Raw genomic sequence first — 24981 nt, 5'->3', positions numbered from 1 at the left:
ATTTCAAGACAGTGGATCTTAGCTTGCTGAGCTCCGTGGGGGTGAGATCTGCTGAGCTAGAATGCTTGGCTTCCTGGCTTCAGCCCACTTTTCAGGGGAATGAATGGTTCTGTCTCACTGGTGTTCCAGGTGCCACTGGGGTATGGGAAAAAAACAAAACAAAACAAAAACCTCCTGCAGACAGCTTGGTGTCTGCCCAAATGGCTGCCCGGTTTTGTGCTTGGAACCCAGGGCCCTGGTGGTGTAGGCACCTGAGGGAGTCTCCCGGTCTGCAGATTGTGAAGACTGTGGGAAAACTATAGCGTCTGGACTGGAGTACACCATTCTTCACGGGACAGTCCCTTCCAGCTTCCCTTGGCTAGGGGAGAGATCCTCAAGCCCTTGCTTCCCAGGTGAGCTGGGTGCCTCAGTTGGAAATGCAGAAATCACCCAACTTCTGAGTTGATCTCATTGGGAGCTGCAGACTGGAGATGTTCCTATTTGGTCATCTTGCCCAGAAGTCAACTGCACAAATCTTAATTGTACAATATGAATTGGAAATTTCACTTTCCATCTATATACTTTTTCCATTTGGAGGGAATTATTTTATTGTGGTAAAATAACCTAAATTATATATTGTGATTATGTAACCTAAAATTTATCATTTTAACCATTTTAAGTGTACAATTTAGTGGCATTAATGCACAATGTTGGGCAATCATCAACACGATTTCCAAAGCCTTTTCATTACCCCAAACAGAAACAGTGACCATTAAGCAACGGCTCCCCATTCCCTTTCCCTGCAGTCCCGAGTAAATCTACTTATTGTTTCTATTAATTTGCAGGCATCTTATATAAGTGGAATCATACGATATTTGTCCTTTCGTGTCTGGCTCATTTCACTTAGCATAATGTATTCAAGGTTTATCCATGTTGTAGCATGTATCAGAATTGTACCCTTTTTTATGACTAAATAATATTCCATTGTATGTATGTACCACATTTGTTTATCTATTCATCTATTGATGGATACTTGGGTTGTTTCTATCTTTTGTCTATTGTGAATAATGCTGCTATGAACATTGGTGTACAGGTATCTGTTTGAATTCCTGCTCTCTGTTTCTTTGGATTCACCTAGGAGTGAAATTGTTGGATCATGTGGTAATTCTATGTTTACCTTTTGAGGAACTGCCAAACTGTTTCTCATAATGGCTTCATCATTTTACATTCTCACCTGGAATTGGAAAAAGGGTTCTAATTTTTCCATATCCTTGCCAATATTTTTTATTTTTCATTTTTTTGATAATGATTATCCTAATGAATGTGAAGTGGTATCTCATTATGGTTTTGACTTGTATTTCCTTAATTACTAATAATGTTGAATATCTTTTCATGTGCTTTTTGGCCTTGTTGTCCATTTGTATATCTTCTTTGGAATAATGTCTATGTATGTCCCTTGCCCAATTTTAAATTGGATTATTATTATTTTTTTGAGTTGTAGTGTTCTTTATGTATTCTAGATATTAATTCCTCATCAGATATTTGATTTGTTAATATTCTCTCCAATTCTGTGTGTTGTCTTTTCACTCTCTTCACAGAATCTTTTGATATAGTATAATTTTTTATTTTGGTGAAGTCTAATTTTTTTTTTTTTTTTTTTTTTTTGAGATGGAGTTTTGCTTTTGTTGCCCAGGCTAGAGTGCAATGGTGTGATCTTGGCTTATGGCAACCTCCGCCTCCTGGATTCAAGCAATTCTCCTGCCTCAGCCTCCCAAGTAGCTGAGATTACAGGCATGCGCCATCATGCCCGGCTAATTTTGTATTTTTAGTAGAGATGAGGTTTCTCACGTTGGTCAGGCTGGTCTTGAACTCTCAACTTCAGGTGATCCATCTGCCTTGGCCTCCCAAAGTGCTTGCATCACAGGTGTGAGCTATATATATTACAGATATAGAAAGAAATATCTAGATTTCTTTTGGTGCCTGTGCCTTTCGTGTCATATTTAGGAAATCATTGCCAAATGCAATGTCATTAAGATTTTGTATATGTTTTCTTCTAAGGTTTTTATAGTTTTAGCTCTTACAGCTAAGTCTTTGTTACATTTTCGGTTAATTTTTATGTATAGCATGTGGTAGGGGTCCAACGTCATTCTTTTGCATGTAGATGTCCAGTTGTCCCAGAACCAATTGTTGCAATGACTGGCCTTTCCCTCATTGAGTGCTTTTAGAATCTTTGCCAAAGATCATTTGACTACATATTAAAGGGTTTACTTCTGGGCTCTTGAGTCTATTTCATTGGTCTGTATTTGATTACTGTACCTTTGTAGTAAATTTTGAAATCAGGAAGTATGAATCCTCTAACTTTCCTCTTTTTTGAGACTATTTTGGCTATTTGGTGTCCCTTCAGATTCAATATGAATTTTAGTATGAGTTTTTCTATTTCTGCAAAAAAATCTTCAGGATGTGATAGGAATTGCATTGAATCTGTAGATTGTATTGCCATCTTAATAATATTAAATCCATGAACACAGGATGTCTTTCCATTTATGTTTGTCTTCTATAATTTCTTTCAGCAACGCCTTACAGCTTTCAGTGTACAAGTATTCCCCTCCTTGGTTAAGTTTCTTCCTAAGTATTTTATTCTTTTTGATGTTATTGTAAATTAAATTGTTTTTCTTATTTTTGGATTGTTTATTATGAGTTTAGAGAAATGGAACTGATTTTTACATGTTGATTTTGTATCCTGCAATTTTGCTGAACTTTTAATTAGCCCTAAGAGTTTGTGTGTGTGTGCTTGTGGTGTGGATTTTATACATATGAGATTATATTATCTTTAGGATTTTATACATATGAGATTACATTATCAGTGAACAGAAATCATTTTGCTTCTTCCTTTCTAATTAAGATGTCTTTTATTTCTTGTTCTTGTCTAATTTTTCTAGCTAGAGCTTCTAATGCTACACTGAACACAGTGGTAAAAGTGAGCATCTTGTCTTGTTCCTAATCTTAGGAGAAAAACTTACAGCCTTTCACCATTGTATATGATGTTAACTGTGGATTTTTAATATATGGCCTTTATTATTTTAAGAAAGTTCTCTTGTATTTCTAGTTTGTTGGATAGTTTTTATCATGAAAAGATGTTGAACTTTGTCAAATGGCTTTTCTGTGTCAATTAAAATGACCAGTTTTTTTCTTTCATTCTGTTAATGCAGTATATTACATTGATTGATTTTTGTATGTTGAACTATCCTTGCATTCCAGGAATACATTTCAGTAAGTCATGTTGTATAATCCTTTTAATCTACTGCTGAATTTTGTTTGCTATTTATTTTGTAAGAATTTTTATATAAATATTTATAAGGAATATTGGTTTGTAGTTTTGTTTTCTTTTAGTGTCTTTGGCTTTGGTATCAGGGTAGTGCTGGCTTCACAGAGTGAATTAGGAAGTGGTCTTTTCTTGTTAAGAACTGAGTGTTGATGCCTCTACAAAATGTATATATTGAAGCTCTAACCCCCAATGTGATGATATTTGGAGATGGGGACTTTGAGAGATAATTAGGCTTGGATGAGGTCATGTGAGTGGGACCCTCATGATGAGATTAGTATACTTATAAGAAAGGAGAGACTAAAGTTCTTGCTTTCTCTCTACCACATGAGGGCATATAGAGAAGTTGGCCACCTACAAGCCAGGGAGAGTTTTAGCAGCAATTGAATCAGCTGGCACCTAGATCTTGGACATCGAAGCCTTCAGAACTGTGAGAAATAAATTTCATTTATTTAAGCTACCAAGTCTGTGGTATTTTGTCATGGAAGACAGAGTGAACTAATATATTTATCTTCAATGTTTGGAAGAGTTTGAGAAGGATTAGTGTAAAATCTTTTAAAACTCTGGTGACCAGCGAAGTCTTCTGATCCAGGACTTCTCCTTGTTGGGAAGTTGTTTTAAAATTATTTACTTAATATTCTTAGTAGTTATAGTTCTAACCAGATTTTCTATTTCTTCACGATTCAGTCTTTGTAAAAATTGTGTCTACTTTATCTATGTTATCCAATTTGTTTGTGTACAATTGTTTGTAGTAGTCTCTTCTATTCTTTTCATTTCTGTAAAATTGGTTGTAGTGTCCTCATTTTCATTTCCAATTTTAGTAATTTGAGCACTCTGTTTTTTTTCCATAACCACTCTAGCTAAATGTGTCAATTTTGTTGATCTTTTAAAGTAACCAACTTTTGGGTTCGTCAATTTTCTCTATTTTATCTCTGGTCTAATCTTTATTATTTTCTTTATTCTGATAGTTTTGTGTTCATAGTAGTGGCACTTTCCCACTTGAGATCTGAATTAGGTGAAATAGAAACCAGTTCTTCATGAACTCCCAAGACAGTTTAGAATATTGCAAATAAGATCTGTTATGTTCCTTCTCATTCAAGGGAGGGAACTGAGAAGTGAACTCCTGCCTCGTCTAAACAAGCTTTCTGCTGGGATGAGGAGGGGTGAGACAAGGGCAGGAAAAATGCCATGGAACTTTTCCTACCATTTTGAAAGTGGCTTTTTCTTCATTGGGCATTTGATTGGTTGTTATAAAACTCTGACTGTTTTCCAGAGTTTCTATAAGGTTAATTCAACCAATGGGGGGGTTTTTTTTTGTTTGGCTGCTTTTTTTTTTTTTTTTTTTTTGTTTTTTGTTTTTTTTTTATTTTTTTTTTTTTATTATTACTCTAAGTGGGGGAACAGAGAGAGTTTGGAATTTCCTAGTCCACCACCTTTGCTGACATCACTCTCTCCATCTCTATACTTTTACATTGATTTTTTAAAAGTGATAGAAATGTGTTAACATATTTCTTAAGTAACTGAAAATTAGTGACATTACCCAAGATCTTAGTGGATAAATAATATTCTCTCTAAGGAACCAATGCCCCTTAGAAAAATGACTGATTCTAGATGTGGGATAGCCTCTTATATGTTTTTCTTGACTCACTTTACTAACAAGGATCTTCAACACAATACAGTTGAAGAGTAGCAGTGATCTTGTATTCACTGAATAGAAGAATGGTTACTTATATTCATTACTTTATTAAGAATCCCTCTAATGTTTCCAATAAATGTTTAGTACATATGCTGTATCAAGTTGTAAAAGTTTAACCTGAGCCAGTCATTTGCTTATTTGCTCTCAGCTCTATTCCCACCCTTCTGTGCTCTTTATTTTTCAGAAGGTTAGAAGTCTGCAAGCTACATTTATCTTTTCCTTTGTCAGATGGCTTCTGATTAGATTTCGTCACTGGGCGGTATTGGTTAAAGTTGGATGGAAGGAATAAATTATATTTTTTCCATAATCTTAGTTTCTGGTAATGTCTTCAGTAAGGGCAGTGATAGCAGAAGACGAGTACCACTTCAGTGTTCCTGGTACAGCAGTGCAGTTCCAGTAAGCATGTCAGAAGTCTTGCTAGTGTGGTACTTGCAGGATCAGGCTTTGATGATAGCATCTGCAGTGGTGAGTGATTTTTGTCTCCCAGAGTCTCATAGTTTTGATGGGACTGTGAACTCTTAGAATCTTGAAAGCTGGCAGCACTGATTCCCAAGACAAATTTCCACAGGGACAAAGTTCCATAGCAACTTCCTGGAATTACTAATTGCTGATAACCTCAGCTTCCCTGTTTTACTCTTCCATCACTTTTGGAATCAATTTCCTATATTCAACTTGCTGAGTTTTCAGTATTTAACATGGTCTCAGTTTTTTTAAAATTGGACATTGACTAAAACACATTCTATTTTAGCTTTCTTGAAAACTTTTAAATCAGTCATGGGTATTCAGTTTTATCAAATATATATTGTAGACTATGTCAAGATTATTATTTTTTTCCTCTCCTTTAATCTGTTTGAACAGCAGATTACAATAGATGGTTTCTTAAAGATAAATCATCCTGGCACTCTAAGGATAAAATCCTACTTGGTTACATTTTTTTTCTTTTAATGCATTGCTTTAAAATTGACTGAAGTTAGTTAAGATTTTTTAACATTTATATTTATAATTGAGATCGCACTATATCGGGATGTGGCAGACTTTTTCTGTAAAGGTCCCGATAGTGAATATTGGACTTTGTGGACCATACAGTCTCCTTTGCAACTACTCAACTCTGCTGCTGTAGTGTGGAAGCAGCCATAATAAACACATAAAATAATTCATGTTGGCAGTGTTTCAATAAAACTTTATTTATAGATGCTGAAATTTGAATTTCACATAATTTTAACATGTCCCAAAATCTTATCATTCTTTGAATTTTTTTCAACCATTTTAAAAATGTAAACTATTCTTAGTTTGTGGGTCAAATAAAAACAGATGGCAGACTGGATGTGGCCACAGGCCATAGTTTTCTAACTCCTGGCCTATGTATCTCTTTTTGGGGGATCATCCTTATCTGGCTTTGGAATCAGTGTTATATTATAGTATTTAATGAATTTGGAAGCTCCCCTGTTTTCTATGCCTTGGGACAGTCAAGATGACTGGGAATGATCCTTTCACTATAGGTGATAGGACTAGTCCATAAGACTGTCTAGTCTGGTACACTTTTGGCAATTAGACCACTGAATAGCTTTCCATTTTTCTCACGTTAAAGTAGTTCTTCTAATTATAAACTAACTTACTTTCTTTCTTTCTTTCTTTCTTTCTTTCTTTCTTTCTTTCTTTCTTTCTTTCTCTCTCTTTCTTTCTTTTTCTTTCATTTTCTTCTTTTCTTTTTTTCTTTCTTTTGAGAAAGAGTCTTGCTCTGTTGCCCAGGCTGGAGTGCAGTGACACCATCTCAGCTCACTGCAACCTCCACCTCCTGGGTTCAAGCAATTCTTGTGCCTCAGCCTTCCGAGTAGCTGGGACTATAGGTGTGTGCCACTACACCCGACTAATTTTTTTTTTTTTTTTTTTTTTTTTGTATTTTTAGTAGAGACGGGGTTTCATCGTGTTGACCAGGCTGGTCTTGAACTTCTGGCCTCAAGTAATCCACCCCCCTCAGCCTCCCAAAGTATTGGGATTACAGGTGTGAGCCACTGTGCCAGGGCTTAATTATAAATTTTCAACTTATAAATTATCACATATACAAAGCCTTATACCACAGCAATCCATTGGTTCTTTCTGCCACCAGATGACATTAGCATGGACAATATAACCATTATTTGTGTTTTGGAAAGATCACTCTGGCTGTGGTGTAGAGAACGGATTGGACTGGGAGCAGGCATGACTGCAAGAGGTCAAGTGCTATTGTCTGGGTAAGAGATGATGGCAACCTGGACTACTGTAGTTAGTGGTGAAAGAGAGGTAGATAGATTATAGTGACATTCAGGAGTTGTGTTGGGGTTTTCAAGACCACCCCCAGATTCAGTCATTCACTAGGGGGACTCACAAGACCCAGCATATAGCCATAGTTATGGCCGATTTATTACAGCGAATCAACACAAAGAAAATCAGCAAAGGCAAAAGGGTAAAGTCCAGAGGAAACCAGGTGCAAGCTTCTAGAGTCCTCCCACAGTGAAGTCAAACAGGAGGTATGTAATTCCTTCAACAACATGTTGTGACATATTTGAAATGTAATCTACCAAGGAAGCTTGATGGAGCCTAGGCATTTAGGGTTTTTCTCTGCAGTCAGTAACGTAGGCACCCTCTACCTAGCATGCACCAAAATTCCAGAATCTAAGAAGGAAAGCAGATATTCAGCAAAAACCAAGTCATTGTGCCAACAGTTCAGGCACAGTGTAAGTCATCCTTATCAGGGAATGGTAGGAACCATCCCAAAGTCTAAGTTCCCAGACACCAGCCAAGGGCCAACCTTATAAGCATGCCCTTCAAAGGACAGCAGTTTTAGGCCTGCTGTGTTAACTCTTCTGTGTTTCCTGCATAGCAGGTAAAATCAATATTTTCTAGTGCATTTCCAACCAATGGTTTTATAGAATCTATGAAGGTAATATACTTTAGAAATAAACAGAATATCTGGCTTTGTCATTGATACATATGCCAAAGGATTGTAACATCCCAGCTAAGGCAATTAAAGGCTGATAAACTATTGCATCTTCAATAATTAAAGTATTACAAATTGAGGACTACTTGCACTGGGTCAGGCACTGTGGATACAAATGGTGACAAAACCACACATGATCTGTGTCCTGATGGAACTCACAGTCCAGTGATGGAAGAGAGGAATTAGTCAAATAATCACAGGGAGAAATATTTAAAGACAAAATTGAAAATTGCTGTAAAGGCAAGCGGTGTTATACTATGAGCACAAAATGTGGGCATCAGATGTGGCCTGGAGGAACAGGGAAAACTTTCCCCAGGAAGGGACACTTGAGTTTATCCCAGAGGAATGAATGAATGGGCATTGTGTAAATCAGTGATGTTGTGTATTGGAGGTAGGGAGGGTAAGAAGGTGGAGGTAATCTCAAGCTGAAAGTCCTATGGCTAATGTGTAGATGAAATGAATGAAATGAAATGTGCCAAACCTCAGAGAGCACTGGAGAAACACTAGCAAAATTTGTTTATCTTCTCAAATTGTTGCTGTATCTGCCTACACAGTTTCTACACAGGGACTCTGAAATTCTTCATGGGTAGCAGTCAGTTTCAACCCCACAAGAGGATGTAGCTGGGGAGCTGGAAGATCAGGCTCATCTGCAAAGTCTGGCTCAGAACAGAGCAGCTGCGGCCTCTTTGATAGGCAGGGAATACAGGAAGTGGTTTTGTCTCAGGCCTAAAAACCATTTGCTATCTCACACAGCCCCTCTTAGTAAGTCACCTCCCTTTCAGTGTTTACCAAACATTCTGAGGCCCTGCACCTACAGTTCTGTGGGAACCACAACCTCATTCTCCTCAGTTAAAAGCCCAGTCTTTTTATCCCTTTCCTCCAAGTGGCACTATGGGTGACACAGAGAATTTCTACTCTCCAATTTTGGACTCAGACTCTGAATGTGATATCCAGGACGTCCTTTCCTCTCCTGATATGTGGGCGCCAATCCAAACTCAGTTCAGCAAATACTTACTAAGCTCTACTAGGCATCGGCTCCTGTGATAGGGCACTGTGAGTGAAAAATTGTAAGACAAAGCTCCTGTCCTGGAGGGAGATGACCCCCAAAACATGATTTAAGTCCTCAATTTCCTCTCTCTAGGTAGATCAAGGCAGAACTCTCTTCTCCACCTGTGACGAAGCACCTCTGCTGCCCTCCGGGTTCTTTCTGTTTCTGGTATTTGTCCTTCCTGTCTCTAGCTTCTCAGTCTCCTCCCAAGGTCCCAATCATCTCTCCACATCAGCCTTTCTTTTTTTCATTGTCTGTCTTATACCCTCAATCCCTTGGTCTCTTGTGTCCACGCAGGGCCTAGATTTTCAGATGGCACAGGGCTTTTATCATGTGGACTATCTCCTTTGCTGTTTCATCTGCTTCATTTTTGTTGCTCTCAAAAACCAAAACAAAGTAAAACACAAAAGAGAATAGATGCTTTATGAAATAATATTTATTGTGTCCTGCTGCAATGGAGCCTGTCGTCTCATTTCTCAGGCACTTACAAGGTAAAATTTATGAACCATACTTTATTAATGGACACTTACAAATGCCTGAAATAAAAGGTGACTTGTAGAGGGGATAAGATATCTTGTTGCAAACATGACACCTAGCTTCTGGAATAGGGTTAGTGGCACTTGCCACTAGTGAGCATAATTTTCACATTCAAATGAATAATGAACTAATCAATAAACTTTTCTTTGAGGAATTGAGGCACTCAGACACAAAACACAAAATTAGGCACTCAGACACAAAACAACTTATTAGCTAGTTGGAGAAAGAGCTAAGAAATACCATATCTATATAATTATCAGAGAATGTGATAAAAAGCTACTACTCTGTAATCGTGTGCCAAATGCTATAAAAGTATAAATAGAGGGCTATATATTTAGCTTTGGACCGGAGGTTTTGAAAGGCCACACAAAGGGGATATTCAGTCTAATGCTTGATGTATGAAAAAGTCAGAGACAGAAAGGAGAGAAGGGCATCCCAGACAGAGGACACAACATGGGCAAAGGCATGGGAGGATTGGGTGGGTGTGTGGGCCCATGATAATTCTGTGTGGTTGGAGCCTAGGGAGCAGGCAGGAGACAGCCTGGAAGGTCTGACGGGTCAGATTGCTAAGGAGTGTGGTTCCCCAGGAAAAACATTTTAGTATGGAAGTGACGTGATAAGATCCTTGTTTTAGAAAGATCGCTCTTTATGTAATAGCAACCCAGGTAACACGTCATAAAGAAATGATCTGAGGGAGTGAGCATGTAGAGGGAAGGTGTGTTAGAGAATTAGACTGATTGAGGGCACATGAATGAGAACAGCCATATCGAGAAGCTGGAAGTGACAGGACCTATTCTCTGACTAGATGTAGAGGGATCTGGGGTGACAGGGAGAATGAAGGAGCCAAGGATGAAAAAGTTGTCTGCCTTGCGTAGCTGCTGATTGGTGGAGCAGTGAAGAATCGCAGGTCTGCACCCAGCCCCTGGAGTTGAATCCTGGCTTTTCTATTTACTAGGATGAGCTACTGTGACTCAGCCTTAAAGACTTCACCTTTCTGTGACTTGGTTTCCTACTTTGTAAAAAGGAGGATGGTTGTATCTTCTTCAGAAGGCAGATGAGTTTTAATGTTTCTTATGGGCTTTAAATGAGTAAATGTAAAACAAGACAGGGAACAGTACATAGTAGGCACTGGATAAATGTTAATTATTTTGATTATGGTGGATCATTAGCATAGGAAAAACAGAAGGAAAGCAAAGTGGGAGGTCAGAGACAGACCTGTGAGTTCAATTTTGGACACACTAAACTTGAGGTGACTTCTGACATCTATGTAGAGATGATCCATAAACTATTGGAAATAAAAGTTGTAAATGAAAGAGTTGAGATTATGAGCATTTAAAGATTCTCTGACAAATAATTTATGAATTATTTGCCCACAATAAGATCTTATAAGAAAGATATTTCTCTTTTTCAAAGATTTGGCCATTTTCCGGTCACAGAATTGATCCATCCCAAACCCAGAGACTTGTACAGGGCTGTTGAGAACTGTCTGGCCAATCATCCAGTAACAGTTAATAATTATCATCCATTCTTTTATGAATTTCCAAAGTCTGCAAGTCTCTAGAGAATGTATCAGTCATGACTTTGCTTCCTCAAGTCAGAATTCAAGACCTTTTTAATGGTCCTTTGTCAAAATGCATTAACATTTTCATATGTTTTGAAAAATTACAGGGCTCCTCACACTTGGATGGGGCTTATTTAAGTCTAAACATGCACAGCTGTTTTTTTTTTAACCACAAAATTGTTCAGCACAATTCTCCAAATTCTTATCTCTTCTTTTGTTTCTGTTATTTTGTGATTTTAGTAGTGGAAATTTATGGTTTCTCTCATTTTATATTAACTCATCAGAGTGTTTATGACCTGAAACCCCTGTCTGTCCAAAATGCATATGAAGAGCTCTATCCAACCTTCTTTAATTAAATGGGCATTTTCAACAGAAAAGTTGAGTGGTTATCTAGATAACAATGGAATTAATATATTAATATATTTGAGCTGCTTTTAGTACCTTAAAATATTAGTATATGCAAGTATTCATTCAATAGATATTTGTGGTCCATCTATTATGTGTCAGGCAAAGTGCCAGGTGCATGTACACCTAAAGCCAAGTGCCAGGTATGCGGAATCCACAGGAGGTAAAAAGGGGCCACATGGCAGAGTACAAGTACGTGCCCCTTGGTGGCAAGAAATCTTGAGTTCAAATCCTGTCTTCCCAGCTTTCCAACTTTGCCAAGATATTCATTATGTCACCCTTAGTGTTAACTGGAAGAATTAATTTCTACTTTACAAGGCTGTCATGAGTATTGACAACAATGTATGAAGCATCTGGTTTAGTAGTTGGTATACAAAATAAGCCCTCAATGATTCTTACAGGCTCCCTACCTTCAAGGAGCTATTATTATTATTTATTATTATTATTATTTAGGTATATCCCCTGTTCTCTCAGTCTAACTGGGGAGGCAGATATAGCATCAGGTAAATAGACAGTTGTATAATAACAGGGGAAAAACATTGCATATAACAAAATGTATCTGAATAAGGAGGGATGAGAGTTAAAAGTTTGATATACAACATTAATTTTGCATAATACTAGCTGCATTTCTGTTGTAAGAAGCTTATTTCACGTATTTGGATTAGCATCTTCTGATGATTTCAGGCCTAGAAGAACGGCTAATAAAAAAATTCCAGAACTTTGTCATTCACAGGCACATTCCTGTATGAACAACATCTCATTTAATCCCCACATCAACCCTGCAAGGTAGGCACTATTACTATCCCCATTTTAAAGATGGACAACCTGAGGTACAGAGAGGTTAAAGTAACTTGCCTAAGGTCACATGACTAAGAAACCAGGATTCAGAACCAGGTACTCTGCTGTCAGAGCCCACATTTATGACCAGTCATTATACTTCCTCTTACTGTCTTTGTTCTTCAAACTTCATTTTTTTTTTTGTTTTGAGATGGACTCTCACTCTCTCACCCAGGCTGGAGTGCAGTGGTGTGATCTCAGCTCACTGCAACCTCTACCTCCTGGGTTCAAGTGATTCTCTTGCCTCAGCTTCCTGAGTGGCTGGGACTACAGGCACGCGCCACCATGCCTGGCTAATTTTTTTTTTTTTTTTTTTTTTTTTTGTATTTTTAGTAGAGACGTGGTTTCACAATGTTGGCCAGGCTGGTCTCGAACTCCTTGTGATCCGCCCACCTTGGCCTCAAAAAATTCTAGGATTACAGGGATGAGCCACTGTGCCTGGTCTACAAACTTCATTTTACAACCAGTAGAGATTGTCACTAATTATTCTTGAGAAAATTTATACAAATCAAGGGAAATTCAGAGAAAAGTTAAACAGAAGAAAAATAATGAGTCTGGAAGAAAATATAGCCCAGCCATTCCTTCTCTCCAGGCAGGACCTAAGAAGTGCTCTCTGTGGACACAGTCCAAACCTGACAGGCTCCTTCCTGCCTGTGCCCAGTTTCCAAGCTGGCCCAACTAGGCTATTCCCTCATAGCATATGTAGTTTAGAGTATTCTATAGATTTTTAAAAATCATATTTTAAACGAGCTTCACTTTCTTCTTCTAAGAATCATGAGCTGCAACATTCCTCATTTTCTCAGTTGAGTAAAGCCCAAGGTGTCTGCAGGCAGAGGGACTGTCCTGACCTACTAGAACTTTCCACCAGAGGGCTCTGTCTCTGAGATTTCCATTTTGATGCACATTTTAAAAAACCGGCACACTTTGGTCCGATACAAGATCCTGTTCCATGATGCTTTGATTTTATAGACCTCTTGGTCACAGTCTAGTTCATCTGGAAAGTTCTGGAGGGAAAAATAAGATCACATGTATTTTACAGAAGGAAAATCTAAGAACTGAGCCCTAGAGAGAAGGGTGAACAGATAACATGTTCATGAATCAGGAGATTCACAGGAGAGAAACAGTGAGAGGAGAGACAAGAGCAGGGTAATCTAAACCCAAAGGCCACCTTCAGAATTCCTGGGCTCTGGCTTCATCCCAGGTTTGCTCTTCTGGAAGATCTAACAGATCTAACCTGCTTCTGATTTTTATTTTTGACAATACACACAGGGGTATTAGGACACTAGGAATTTTACTTGAGTGAGTATATTAGGAAGAGGAAGAGGGTAAGTTAGAGAATAAAGATGTTCAGGAATGAGTCTTCAAAGCATCCACAGAGTGAGGAGTGGTTTTATTTTAGGAGAAACGCAGCCTATTCAGTGTCACTTTGGAGCTTCTCCATCCTTTACGACCAAGCCTCTTTATTCCTTCCTGTACATCTTTTCTTGGGGTGCTGGCTTTCACCTCCTTACAACTGGTTTGGTGCTTCAGCTGACCTCTTAGTTGGTCTGCCTAACTCTGAAAGTCTTCTCCCTCCGAAATGCCTTTACACTCAGAACAGCCTCTGATGTATGCATCCTGATTTTTATTTTATTTTATTTCTTTTGAGACAGAGTCTCACTCTGTTGCCCAGGCTGGAGTGCAGTAGCAGGATCTCAGCTCACTGCAGCCTCCATCTCCCAGGTTCAAGCGATTCTCCCACCTCAGCCTCCCAAGTAGCTGGGATTACAGGTGTGCACCACCACATCCAGCTAATTTTTTGTATTTTAAGTGCAAAAGTGGTTTCACCATGTTGGCCAGGCTCCTCTCGTATTCCTGACTTCAAGTGATCCACCGGCCTTGGTCTCCCAAAGAGCTGGGATTACAGGTGTAAGCCACCATGCCCAGCTGCATCCTGATAAGCTTGCCAGAATTTGATTGCATCATGTTTATTGGCTTTTTTTTTTTTTTTTTTTTTTTTTTTTCCGAGATGGAATCTCACTCTGTCTCTCCCAGGCTGGAGTGCGGTGATGTGATCTCAGCTCACTGCAACCTCCACTTCCTGGGTTCAAGCGATTCTCCTGTCTCAGCCTCCAGAGTAGCTGGGACTACAGATGTGTGCCACCATACCTGGCTAATTTTGTATTTTTAGTAGAGATGGAGTTTCACCATGTTGGGCAGACTAATCTTGAACTTCTGACCTCAGGTGATCAGCCTGCCTTGGCCTCCCAAAGTGTTAGGATTACAGGCGTGAACCACCACCCCCAGCTGGCTTCTGTCTATCTGTAATTCCCACATGTACAATGTAGTGAGGAAAACAAATAATTAGTTATGCAGTAAGGCAGAATGAGATGAGTTTTAGTGATAGAAGGACCAAAGGGGAAGAAACAGCAAAACAGCAGTGTGAAAAGGTCCCTGATTAATTTTGACTCCTGATACCAGGGAAAGCTTTACAGAAGAGGTACCATTTGAGATGGGCGTTGAAGGACATGGAAATGGACATGGGGTGAGGGCACACATCTGGCTGGGGCACTCTGCCACACATAGGCAAGGGACTGTGAGCATGCATCTGGAGAAGTGCTCTGAATACACCCCACTGATCCAGGCCCCTGCTCATTTTTCATGCTTCTCTCACTTGGAGGCCCTCTGTCTTCCTCATTCTCTATCCAAATTTCATCCATCCTTCAAGGTCCAGCTTCAGCCCTGCCCCCTCATAAGGTCTTTTTTGACTGTTCATGCCGTTACTTGCAGCTGCAGTTCAGCGTTAACTGTAGTGTCTGTGCTGGAATTGTCTCCTGAGCTACACAAGGGCAGACATTATGCACATCTTCTATTTTGGGGCCTTGCAGCTCCTAACATAGTGCTAATGGTAGTTGGTGCTAGATGAGTCTATGGATTCATTTACTGGGACTGATGTCTTTATCTGCTTAAATGCAGCCCATTTCTGCTGTCCAGCCTAGGACTGTTCATGGGGACTTAAGAGTTAGCTGATTATATTTACTAACACATAAGGGAAACACTTCCTCAAATGATCATATGAATGTCCTGCTCAACTGTGAATGATTCCTCCTCATTGTGGAGAGTTAATGCCTGTGTAAGCTGGCTGGTGGTCTGTTTGTGGGGGATGCAGGATGGGGGCACTCTGCCTCAGCTTAAACCCCGTAGTTCTCTGAGCCTTTGGAACTGGGATGAACCCAGTTTCATCATCTGCACTATCATTTCCCCAGTTCCTTCTGGAGAATGACTCTGTTTCTTGCAAGGTCTATTTTGATGGTTGGATTACACCCAGTTCCCCAGAAGTGTGAGAAATATAAGCTGGTCAACTTCTTTTGGAGAGCGGGAATACTGGGCATGGCTGCTTCTTCTGCTGAGGCTGCTTGGAGTGATACAGAAGGAAATCTTGGCCAGAAAGAAAATCCTATGAGGTTTCTGAAGTAGTAGTCCAAGGAAAGTGTCCCAGCAGTCTCTAGACTGTACAGAAAGAACATTTTCCAACACTCCATTTGGAGAGTGTGTCTACATGGCTGAGAGCCACAACTCTGACAGAGACCCACACAGCACTGTCATCTGTGTTTGGACTTATCAAGCCTGTCGTGCCCTGCACAAATATTCCCAGACAAAGGGATGACTGTGCTTATATGCAGCCCACATTCTGCTCTCCAAGCCATGCACTCAGGGGAAGGGCTGCATCTGCCTCAAGCGAAGGGTACCTTTTCCTAATTTGCTCAAGATGCATGGTGGAGGCCACGCACCGGGGATCTTCACACATACTGACTATGAGCAGAGCATCTTGGCTGGTGTGCCATGGCCTACTACAAGTGTACAAAATATTGATCCCCTTCTCCCACAGTTACTGGGCAGGGTTGTTACCTCCATTCACAAGAGGCCTCTAGTCATATGCAGCTTCTGGAAGTGAGCAATCTTGATTGTTTATCCCAGTGTGCCATAAAAATATTATTTTCTACATGTGCTATGATGGGAAGAAGTTTGGGAAAACTATACTAGGTAACATGCTTCGTCATTCATTCAGAAGGGAGCCATTTCAGGAAGGGTGTGCATCCATTTTCCATTTAGGCACAAGCTATGCCCAGCAGAAGGTTTCCTGCTTTGCTTACAAGTTGAGATGTGGCAATTTGCAATCTCCCAGTAAGAGCTAGGCAGAGAAGATCTGAATCCAGGGAATCTGCTAGTATTGGTGGTTGTAACTCAGTTTCCAGAGGGAGAGTTCAGCCTGGCAGCCTAGATCACAATTTCATAGCTTGAAGTCCCAGGAGGTTTACTGTCCCGTGTGCTGGCTTTCCCCATCTGTGCAGGAGAGGAACATGTGAGAAAATGTTAACTGAGAGGTGCTGCTGGGGAACTCCAGTCCTGCAAGTTCCCAGGGGAGTTAAACAAATGGCACAGGGGGATGCCTTAGATTTGCCTCGTGCTGGGAAAATCTGGGGTAGCAGGGTCTTGTTCTTTGCTGAGTCCCTCGTGTCTGCTCCAGCCACCCCCGATTTGGGAGGCCCTGAGCAATTAACTTCTTAGCCCAGAAAAGAGCAATGCGAGGGAATGCGGGCAGGGCCATATTTGGAATAGATTTTGATTATAGGCTTGAGGCAACATTCAGGTTCAAGCTACCTGCATTCCTTGTTCCTAATTGAGCCCTAGTTTTTTTGTACCCCAATGACTCCACTTTCACCTATACATAGTGGGGACTCACTGCTAGCATCTCCTGTGCTCTAGGCATTTAGAAGGCTGCAAACAATCTTCCCACTGCCTTGAGGAGTCTTAGGTTTTAAATTAAATATTGACCCAATAATTATCATCTAACTTGTCTATAAGGATTTATCTTGAGATGCCACAATCCAAGACTCCATGATTAATCCCTCAAATTTTATCTCCTTCTAAGTTAGGTTACTCTTCTTCCTCCAACTCTCCTTGAGATCCCGGCACACATATGCTGGACACCCTGACCCTCACTTCTTGCCTGTCCTTCTCCTTTTCTTCCCCTCTTCTTTCCTCACTCTTCCCCTTCTTTTTTTTTCCCTCCTTCCCTCTCCTGATCACTGAGAAAGTAAAGGTCCCTCTATCTGGTTGTCCAGTTCATTTGGCTTATCTTTTCAAGTAAACTGCCCTGTGCTTCAAGTCCTCTTTAAAAGGAAATAGCACCACCCTGCTCGTTGAGCTCATAGATGTCCTCCCTATTGCCTTATAGGATCACTCTTAATTCTTACTCAGTTTAGCTTCCTGCTTGGTAGCTCGGCTATTAAACAGGAATACTTAGAAAATATGATTCTTTAAGCAACTCTAAAGCTGTCCTGACTGTAGCAGCAGTGAGGACCTTCAGATAGTGACAATCCCTCCTTAGATCACCAAAAGTTAAAGTCCTGTCAGAGGGCTTTGCATATGGTGGAGAAGGACATAAGGCACAGGCATAAGGCACAAGGCACTTGACACTACAAATGGTTGTGCAGGCTGCGTGTGGTAAAAGAGCAGCTGAGGGAGCAAATGAACTGAAATTCAGCTTCTGCTCCATTTCACCCATCTGGGCATCTGGCATGGGCCTGTGTCTGCTCAGAGGGAAGCACCTGTTTTCTCATTTTCACACCGTGAGCTAGCAGTGGCCCCAGGTATTATACGGGATGGAGTTCCTATACCATAGTCCAGAGGCATAGGGACTTTTGCATTTGAAGGGTGGGATCAGCATCCCAAGTAGGACAACTTGTGGGTGGTCATTGACCTGGGGAGTGGGGCTCTGTGCATGGGTGGAAGTATGTATAGACCAAAACCCTAGGCAGTGGGTCCTGAGAACTACAAGGAGTCCCAGGGGAACCAGCTAGTCCCTGGTTGGATGGACTGGGTACACCAGAATGGCTGGAAGAGATAGGAAAACAAGGATAAAAAGCCAGAAAGGGGTTACCTTATCAGCGAACTGCACTTCGGAATAAACTGTGTTCACTGGCTCTTCCTTGGAGGGAAGCACCTGTAAAACACGTATCTTCCCCTCAGTGACGGAGCCCAGGCCCAATCTTACAAGTCCCTTTTCCTAATTCTACCCACCATCCTTCCCTGGTCCCACATTTACTAGGTGGCTTCCCCCTTGGCCTCAGTTCTGGCTCCGTCCAACTCTGGAGAGGCTTAGGATCAGGAAGGGATAAGGTGGGGGTGAATGGGTAGCAGTTGGACAGGGTCTCGGTGGTGAAAAACCTCAGAGGCCAAGAGGAGGGATCCTATCATTCAGGCTGAGTCCTGCTCAGTCAGGATTTTAGCTTTCCATGACCTCTATGGATCCAACTGCCCTACCAGTCCAAGCATGGTGCTAGACTGACCAGGCAGACCTCAGTCTCCCCCTTGATTCCATGCAGACTTCAAGGAGGCAGGCTGGTAGGGACACAGGAGAAGGTGATCCAGGGTGGAGGGGAGGGAGGGGCAGGCAGGTAAAGGGGGGGTGGGAGGAGGGGTGTGGAACAGTGACTCTGAGTCTGAGGAAAGCAAGCTGCTGCTGCTAGACCAGGAGGGGCATTCAAGGGAACTCATCTGTCAGTTCTGTTGCCTTGGAGCCCCCTTAGCAACCTGTTCACCACCTTGGTAGTCACATAGCAGCCCTCACCTCACACCAGGAGCTCCTCTGTTACGTGGCCCCTCTAGGGGGTGCCTTGCTCCTAGTCATGGTTCAACTAACCTGGAGCCAGGCCCACTGTGGGACACTCAGGGCCTCAGCCCATGGAGGCTGCCACGGGGTGACAATGGGCCACATTCCTGTCCTCATAGAAAGATCCATGGCATCATTTCCCTGACATGGTATTTCCTGGTTGGAACCTCTGAACTCTTGGCTGTGGCTGCTTTCTAGACAAAAACAGGCAGAGGGCAATGGTGCCCATGACTCCCTGTCATGGAGATGGTGGCACAGGGGTGTCCATGAATTGCATCAGCTCACCTTGGACTGCAGGATTTCATCATAGATTCTGGACTCTGCTGGCTGGGTGTTCCTTGAAGCCATGATATATGTGTATATGGTTTTCTTTGAGGCAGCATCTGTCTCACAAATAAATATAGACCCACAGTCTGTGAAAGGTGGTTTTTTAAAGAGATGATCTATTCCAATGTTCTCTTTTTAAGATGAAGAAAGGAAGCCACCAGGGGTTAAATGGCTCCTATCCTTTGAAATGGATGCTTGGATCCTCAGAATGTCTCAGGAGTCACTTGGCTGAGGCCTCCCCCACAGATCAGTGGGAATTCTCTTCTACTCTAGAGTCCAGATTAGGCCAAAGACAATTCCCCCAACCCCTCCCTATGTGGGCAGTCAAATGTAGCTCTTCCACCCAGGATCTTCCTTTGTGTCTCTGACACCACTGACTGTCTTGCATGGCTAGTTGACTTTGCATGTCACGGTCTTAGTTTTTTAACTTGATTGATTCTCTCTAGTTATACACTGTTTTACCTTTGGCGCAGACCTTGCTGTAACCATCTCAATGTTAAGCACATAGTAGATGTTCCACGAACATTTATTGCTTGTTTGATTGATTCACAGTCTTTTTGTTTGTTTTTGAGACAGGGTCTCACTCTGTCACCCATGTTGGAGTGCAGTGGTGCACCTCACAGCTCACTGCAACCTCCATCTTCCGGACTCAAGTGATCCTCCCACCTCAACCTCCTGAGTAGCTGGGACCACAGTTATGTGCCACCACACCCAGCAATTTTTTTGTATTTTTGGTAGAGACAGGATTTCACTATGTTGCCCAGGCTGGTCTTGAACTCCTGAGCTCAGTCGATCCACATGCCTTGATCTCCCAAAGTGCTGGGATTGCAGGCATGAGTCACAACACCCTGCCAATTCACACAGTTAATAAGCATTTGTTAAGCTCCTTCTATGTTCCAGGCTCTGTGTGAGGCCCCAGAGAAGAAAAGACAGTAGATAAGTCTTTCCTTTTAAGAATGTATAGGCTAGAAGAGACATTCACGTCAGTGTACTCCTTTGCTTTGGTACTAACACAGAACATTTTAGGGTCAAGGTGAAAAAAGATGGCCAGAATTTTGGGCCTTCATAATCCAGGGCACCAACATACCAACAAATAACAGGTCTGAGCTGAGCAGTATTACAGGGCTCCAACATTCAGAGTTTAGTCCCATCCCATATTTGGTGAGTATGAGACAAATGGAGTGCTCTCTCTTGTCTCATTTATAGATGCAAAGAATATCCCTTTTCTCTTCCCAAGAGGCAGTGAGGAATTGAAGACGATATCTCTTTGAGGGACCTTGCAGATCACCCGTGGCTCAAGCAGGCTGTCCTTCTCCCCATTGTGAGGCCATTTGAATATGGCACATGTCACAAATCCCCTTCCCTCTAGAATACCTCCTCTGTACTATGCCCCAGGCCCATCAGTTATCAGTATACTAGTTAACATTTATCAAGTACTTACTATGTCCTGGGAATTGGGCCAAGTATTTTGTATTTCTAATTCCATTTACTCTAATTCCACAAGTATATGCAGCACACCTTATTACTATGAATATTTTACAACTGAGAAAATGGAAGCTTACAATGATAAAATAACTGGTAGCTGATAAATGGTCAAGGTGGGACTTTCACCCGCAGACTGACTGCAAAGCACATGCTTAGTCTTAACCACTCTGTTGTGAACTCCCCATCCCTTCCAATTATTATTCAAGGAACTTTGTGGCTGAGAACTTACAAGGGTTCTTAGTGAAGGTGTTCAAGTAGGAACCTGAGGAGTCAGACCCAAAGGAGAGTCAGGAACATGGAAGCAGAAGTTCCATGATTTTATTGTGATTGGTGGGAAAAGGAAGTTCTTGGGCAGACATGGGTGAATAGGAGGGCATAATGATTCCTTGAGGGTCTAAGATCAGGTTTTCTGAATTGAGAACGACACAACTACAGAATGATCCAGAGCGATTCAGAGGGATCTAGTGACAACCATGGAGTTCAGGATTAGTACATGTTTCTCAATGACTCTCCAATAGTCATTATCAAAATACAATGAAATTGGAAGTGACCCTGGAGATCCTCTAGTCCAAACATTTCACACATGAGGGCACTGAGTTGGAGAGGTGAACACACTTGTACAGTGAAGCACAGCTTGTTCATGTAGGTACTAAGCTCGAACCCATGTTCTGGGCCCACCAGATACTGGTGATCTCAGGAATGGATTCTGAAGACCACTCAGGGTAATGTCATACCATCCTCAGAGCCATCATTCTGGGAGGTGGTGGGGTGGGGATTGGAAGAAGGCAGATTCCCTGGAACAATGGACCTTTCGGCCAAACCTTGGATAAATGGCTTCAGTCCCAGGGGGAGAGAAGGTGAGTTTCCACATTTTATTTTCTGGGAAAATCCTACCTTGTCTTCTCTTGAACAAACGGAACAAAAACACTGAAGACAGAATGAGAACCAGCAGAAAGAACATAGCCAGCACACTCAGCAATCCGGTGTGGCGAGTACGGAAGCCCATTGCGATGTCTGAAAATAGAAGGTGCAGTGAGTCTTGATTCTCAGGAAATAGGCCCAAGAGGCTGGGCAGGTTTGTCCACAGTCAGGGGCATTATGAAAATTGGGTGTCCTCCAAAGGAGTGCCAAAGCTCCTAGGGAAACTAAACTTTCGCTATGAAAAGCCAGGATGAGAAATTGAATCAGAGTTGATCAGGGGCTGCCACAGAACACCCAGAAATGTCCAGTGGGCTTCTTGGGAGGTGATGGCCTCAGTGACCAGGCCAAAGATAAAGGAAGCACATTTCCCTAGAGAATGTGGCCCACATTCAGACCTTGCAGCTCCTCAGAGTGATCTCCGAGACTCACCAGGAGAGATGGGCAGAGCTGGTTACCTGCACAGAGCTGCCGGGAAGAGATGGAGTCAGAATTGTTGCTGACAGGGTTCTGGGCTGTACACGTGTAAGTCAGCTCTTGGTCCTCAGGAGTCTGGAAGATTTGAAGGACGTTACCCTCTTCTCCCAGGGGACTCCAATTGTATGTCACATTCTTTTCTTCTTTCTCTACAGAGCATGTCAGTGTGACATTACAGGTGCTGTTCACGGATGCCATTAAACTCTGTGTAATTTTTGGTTTCCCAAGTCGACCTATGAGGGGCAAACATATGAGCCAATGGTGAGCTGGAGCTGGCTTGTACTAGTTTGTGGGAGCCAATTGTTAAATTCTCAGAAATTTGCAAGCCATCATTAAAAATTAAATTATAAAAACTTATAATTAAATAAATTATGTTAAAAATAAAAGTAATAAATACTCAAAACATCACTTTCTAATCCTTTTTTGACATTTTCCTACTGTCTATGCTCTTGAGGTTATCTACATCTATTGTATCTGTCCTTTGTTAACGGAGTATCTGTCTTTCCAACTCTGCATGTCTTAAAATCAGCTGTGGTAGGAGTATTTGCCCCACAGAAATTTTTAATTGCTATAAGCTAGGGCTTGATTTACTGTTTTGAAGATTGTTGCTCTAGACTTAAGATAACAATGGAAGAATGCAGATTAAACTTAAAAGTGTATAATATCTGTAGCCATTACACTGTGAATAGCACAAAAAATAGGAAGTATTCTGGTGTTTGGAAACCATTATCCAATTCAACAAAGAAGTGACTCATGTCATTGATAAACAAATGAAGCTCCAATATGTATGTCTTTGTTGAATCACTTTTTTCTTATTATTTAACTGAAATGAAAATATCAACCAATGTTCATGTTGGAACTATACTCACACATCAATTACAACTATAGGCTGGTTAGGGATATAAATGCTTAGCAAAAATCAATGAAAGCAATCTGTGAGAATAATTGGAATTTATCCTGTAGTGCCCTCTCAGCAAAATAAATTCTACATGGAATTTATAATAAAGACTATTGTATATTTTATTATCATTAATGAATCTGTGTCTACACATCCTTCAAGTCAATAAAATTTGTACTAAACATAAATTATATATATGAATATACACACCCAATTAAAAGCTAATTGAACATTTCTCAGCACACAACTGCATGAAATAATTTTTCTATTTTTAAATTTTTTTATTTTTTGAGATGGAGTCTCGCTCTGTCACCCAGGCTGGAGTGCAGTGGCATGATCTCGGCTCACTGCAATCTCCGCCTCCTGGGTTCATGCCATTCTCTTGCCTCAGCATCCTAAGTAGCTGGGACTTCAGGCGTCTGCCACCACACCCAGCTAATTATGTTTTTGTATTTTTAGTAGAGGCAGGGTTTCACCATGTTAGCTAGGATGATCTTAATCTCCTGACCTCGTGATTCACCCTCCTTGGCCCCCCAAAGTACTGGGACGACAGGCATGAGCCACTGCACCTGGCCGAAATAATCTTTACTTTTTTTTTTTGTTCTGTTTTCTGGTGTTTGTATATTTTCTTTCTTTTTTTTTTTTTAACTTTATCTGTGGTGGAAAGCTATAATTGCTTTAAAAGTTCATTAAAATGTTTTACTTAAGCAATCAAAAGTAAACTACAAAAGTTGAAGGGTAGCAAAGGGTTACTAAGGAACAATAATATTTCAGTTTAAGTGGTAGCTAGGAATGGAGCTGACATGGAGAAGGGTAAGGTTTTTTCTTTTACCAGGAATAAGAAAATGACCACATTTGGAGTTAATAAGTTCAGCGCCCTCTCAGCAAAGTTGCTGTGGTGGGGTTTGTTTCTTCCACTGTAGCTATGTGAGGAAGGGAATAGAGGAGTCAGAAGGAACTAGTGCAAAACTTTCTAATTAGGGTGGGTCTAGAAAGGCAATAAATTCAGAAGTGTAGACACAAGATATAAGAACCATTATCTTGTGTTTGTGAAGGAACACAACATGAGCAGTAAGAAGCTGTAAAAATGTTTGATTCCAAGCTAGCCAGACAGTCTGGTCCTAACAATCTTTTAGAGGGATCTATTCCATATTAGAATTAGTGATGACTTGGAGCAAACCCAAAACAAGTTTGGGGAAAAGACCTGGATTAACTATAATAGTGATTGATATGATATCAATTAGTGGAAAGTGAATCAAATTTTGTGTGTGTGCATGTGTGTTTCTTTAGAAATTTGATTTACAAAAATGCCCAGGCAGTGCTTGGTATTTACCAATTTTAGAAAGATTTTGGGGTGGGTGTGGAGATAGGGGATAGTGGTGAAGAAGAGGATCCCATCTCACTTTTCTCAGCAGGAACAGTGGTGTTACCTGCACAAAGATGCTGGGAAGAGAAAGTCAGAGTCATGGCTGACAGATCTTCATCCTCCCAAGCCAAGAGTGTGGAAGCCACTGGAGACCTGGTTCAGAATCCAGGCTCCACTGCTCTCTAGCTATGGATAATGGAGAATGTATACAGCTTCATGGAGCTTCAGCTCCCTTATTTATAACATGAGAACAAACTTTTTTCCTTAAATAAGATTGTTGTGGGGATTAAATGAGCTCTTGAAGATAAAGATTATTCTAATTACCTATTTACTTATCTATCATCTATCTGTCTGTCTATGCTGGTATGCACATTAATTATCTATGGAAGACACAGAATAAGCTGGCTAGAGCCACTGCCTCTGAGAAGAGAGAGTTACATCTCATTGTATTATCATTTGCTCTTTTTGTGCATGTTACAGTGCTTGAATATGT

The 24981-nt window shown here is 41.0% G+C and overlaps 1 protein-coding gene across 2 annotated transcripts in view; it reads right to left on the bottom strand.

The window, feature by feature from the left end:
• Positions 1–9436: 9436 nt before the first annotated feature.
• CD84 (CD84 molecule) overlaps positions 9437–24981 on the bottom strand; it is a 38780-nt gene continuing 23235 nt past the window's right edge. For both annotated transcript variants that reach the window (XM_017864877.1, XM_017864878.1), the window contains 5 exons: positions 22206–22457; positions 21724–21843; positions 19303–19400; positions 18286–18348; positions 9437–16685 (listed from right to left, as the gene is read on the bottom strand). In XM_017864877.1, the coding sequence (XP_017720366.1) occupies positions 16620–16685; positions 18286–18348; positions 19303–19400; positions 21724–21843; positions 22206–22457 (599 nt within the window). In that variant the 3' untranslated portion in view covers positions 9437–16619. The remainder of the gene's footprint in view (positions 16686–18285; positions 18349–19302; positions 19401–21723; positions 21844–22205; positions 22458–24981) is intronic.

This window comes from Rhinopithecus bieti, unplaced genomic scaffold (assembly GCF_001698545.2).
Source record: "Rhinopithecus bieti isolate Rb0 unplaced genomic scaffold, ASM169854v2 scaffold_77291, whole genome shotgun sequence".
Lineage (NCBI taxonomy): Eukaryota > Metazoa > Chordata > Mammalia > Primates > Cercopithecidae > Rhinopithecus > Rhinopithecus bieti.
The sequence above is the reverse complement of the archived record's forward strand: the minus strand, read 5'-3'. Positions and strand labels throughout refer to the sequence as shown.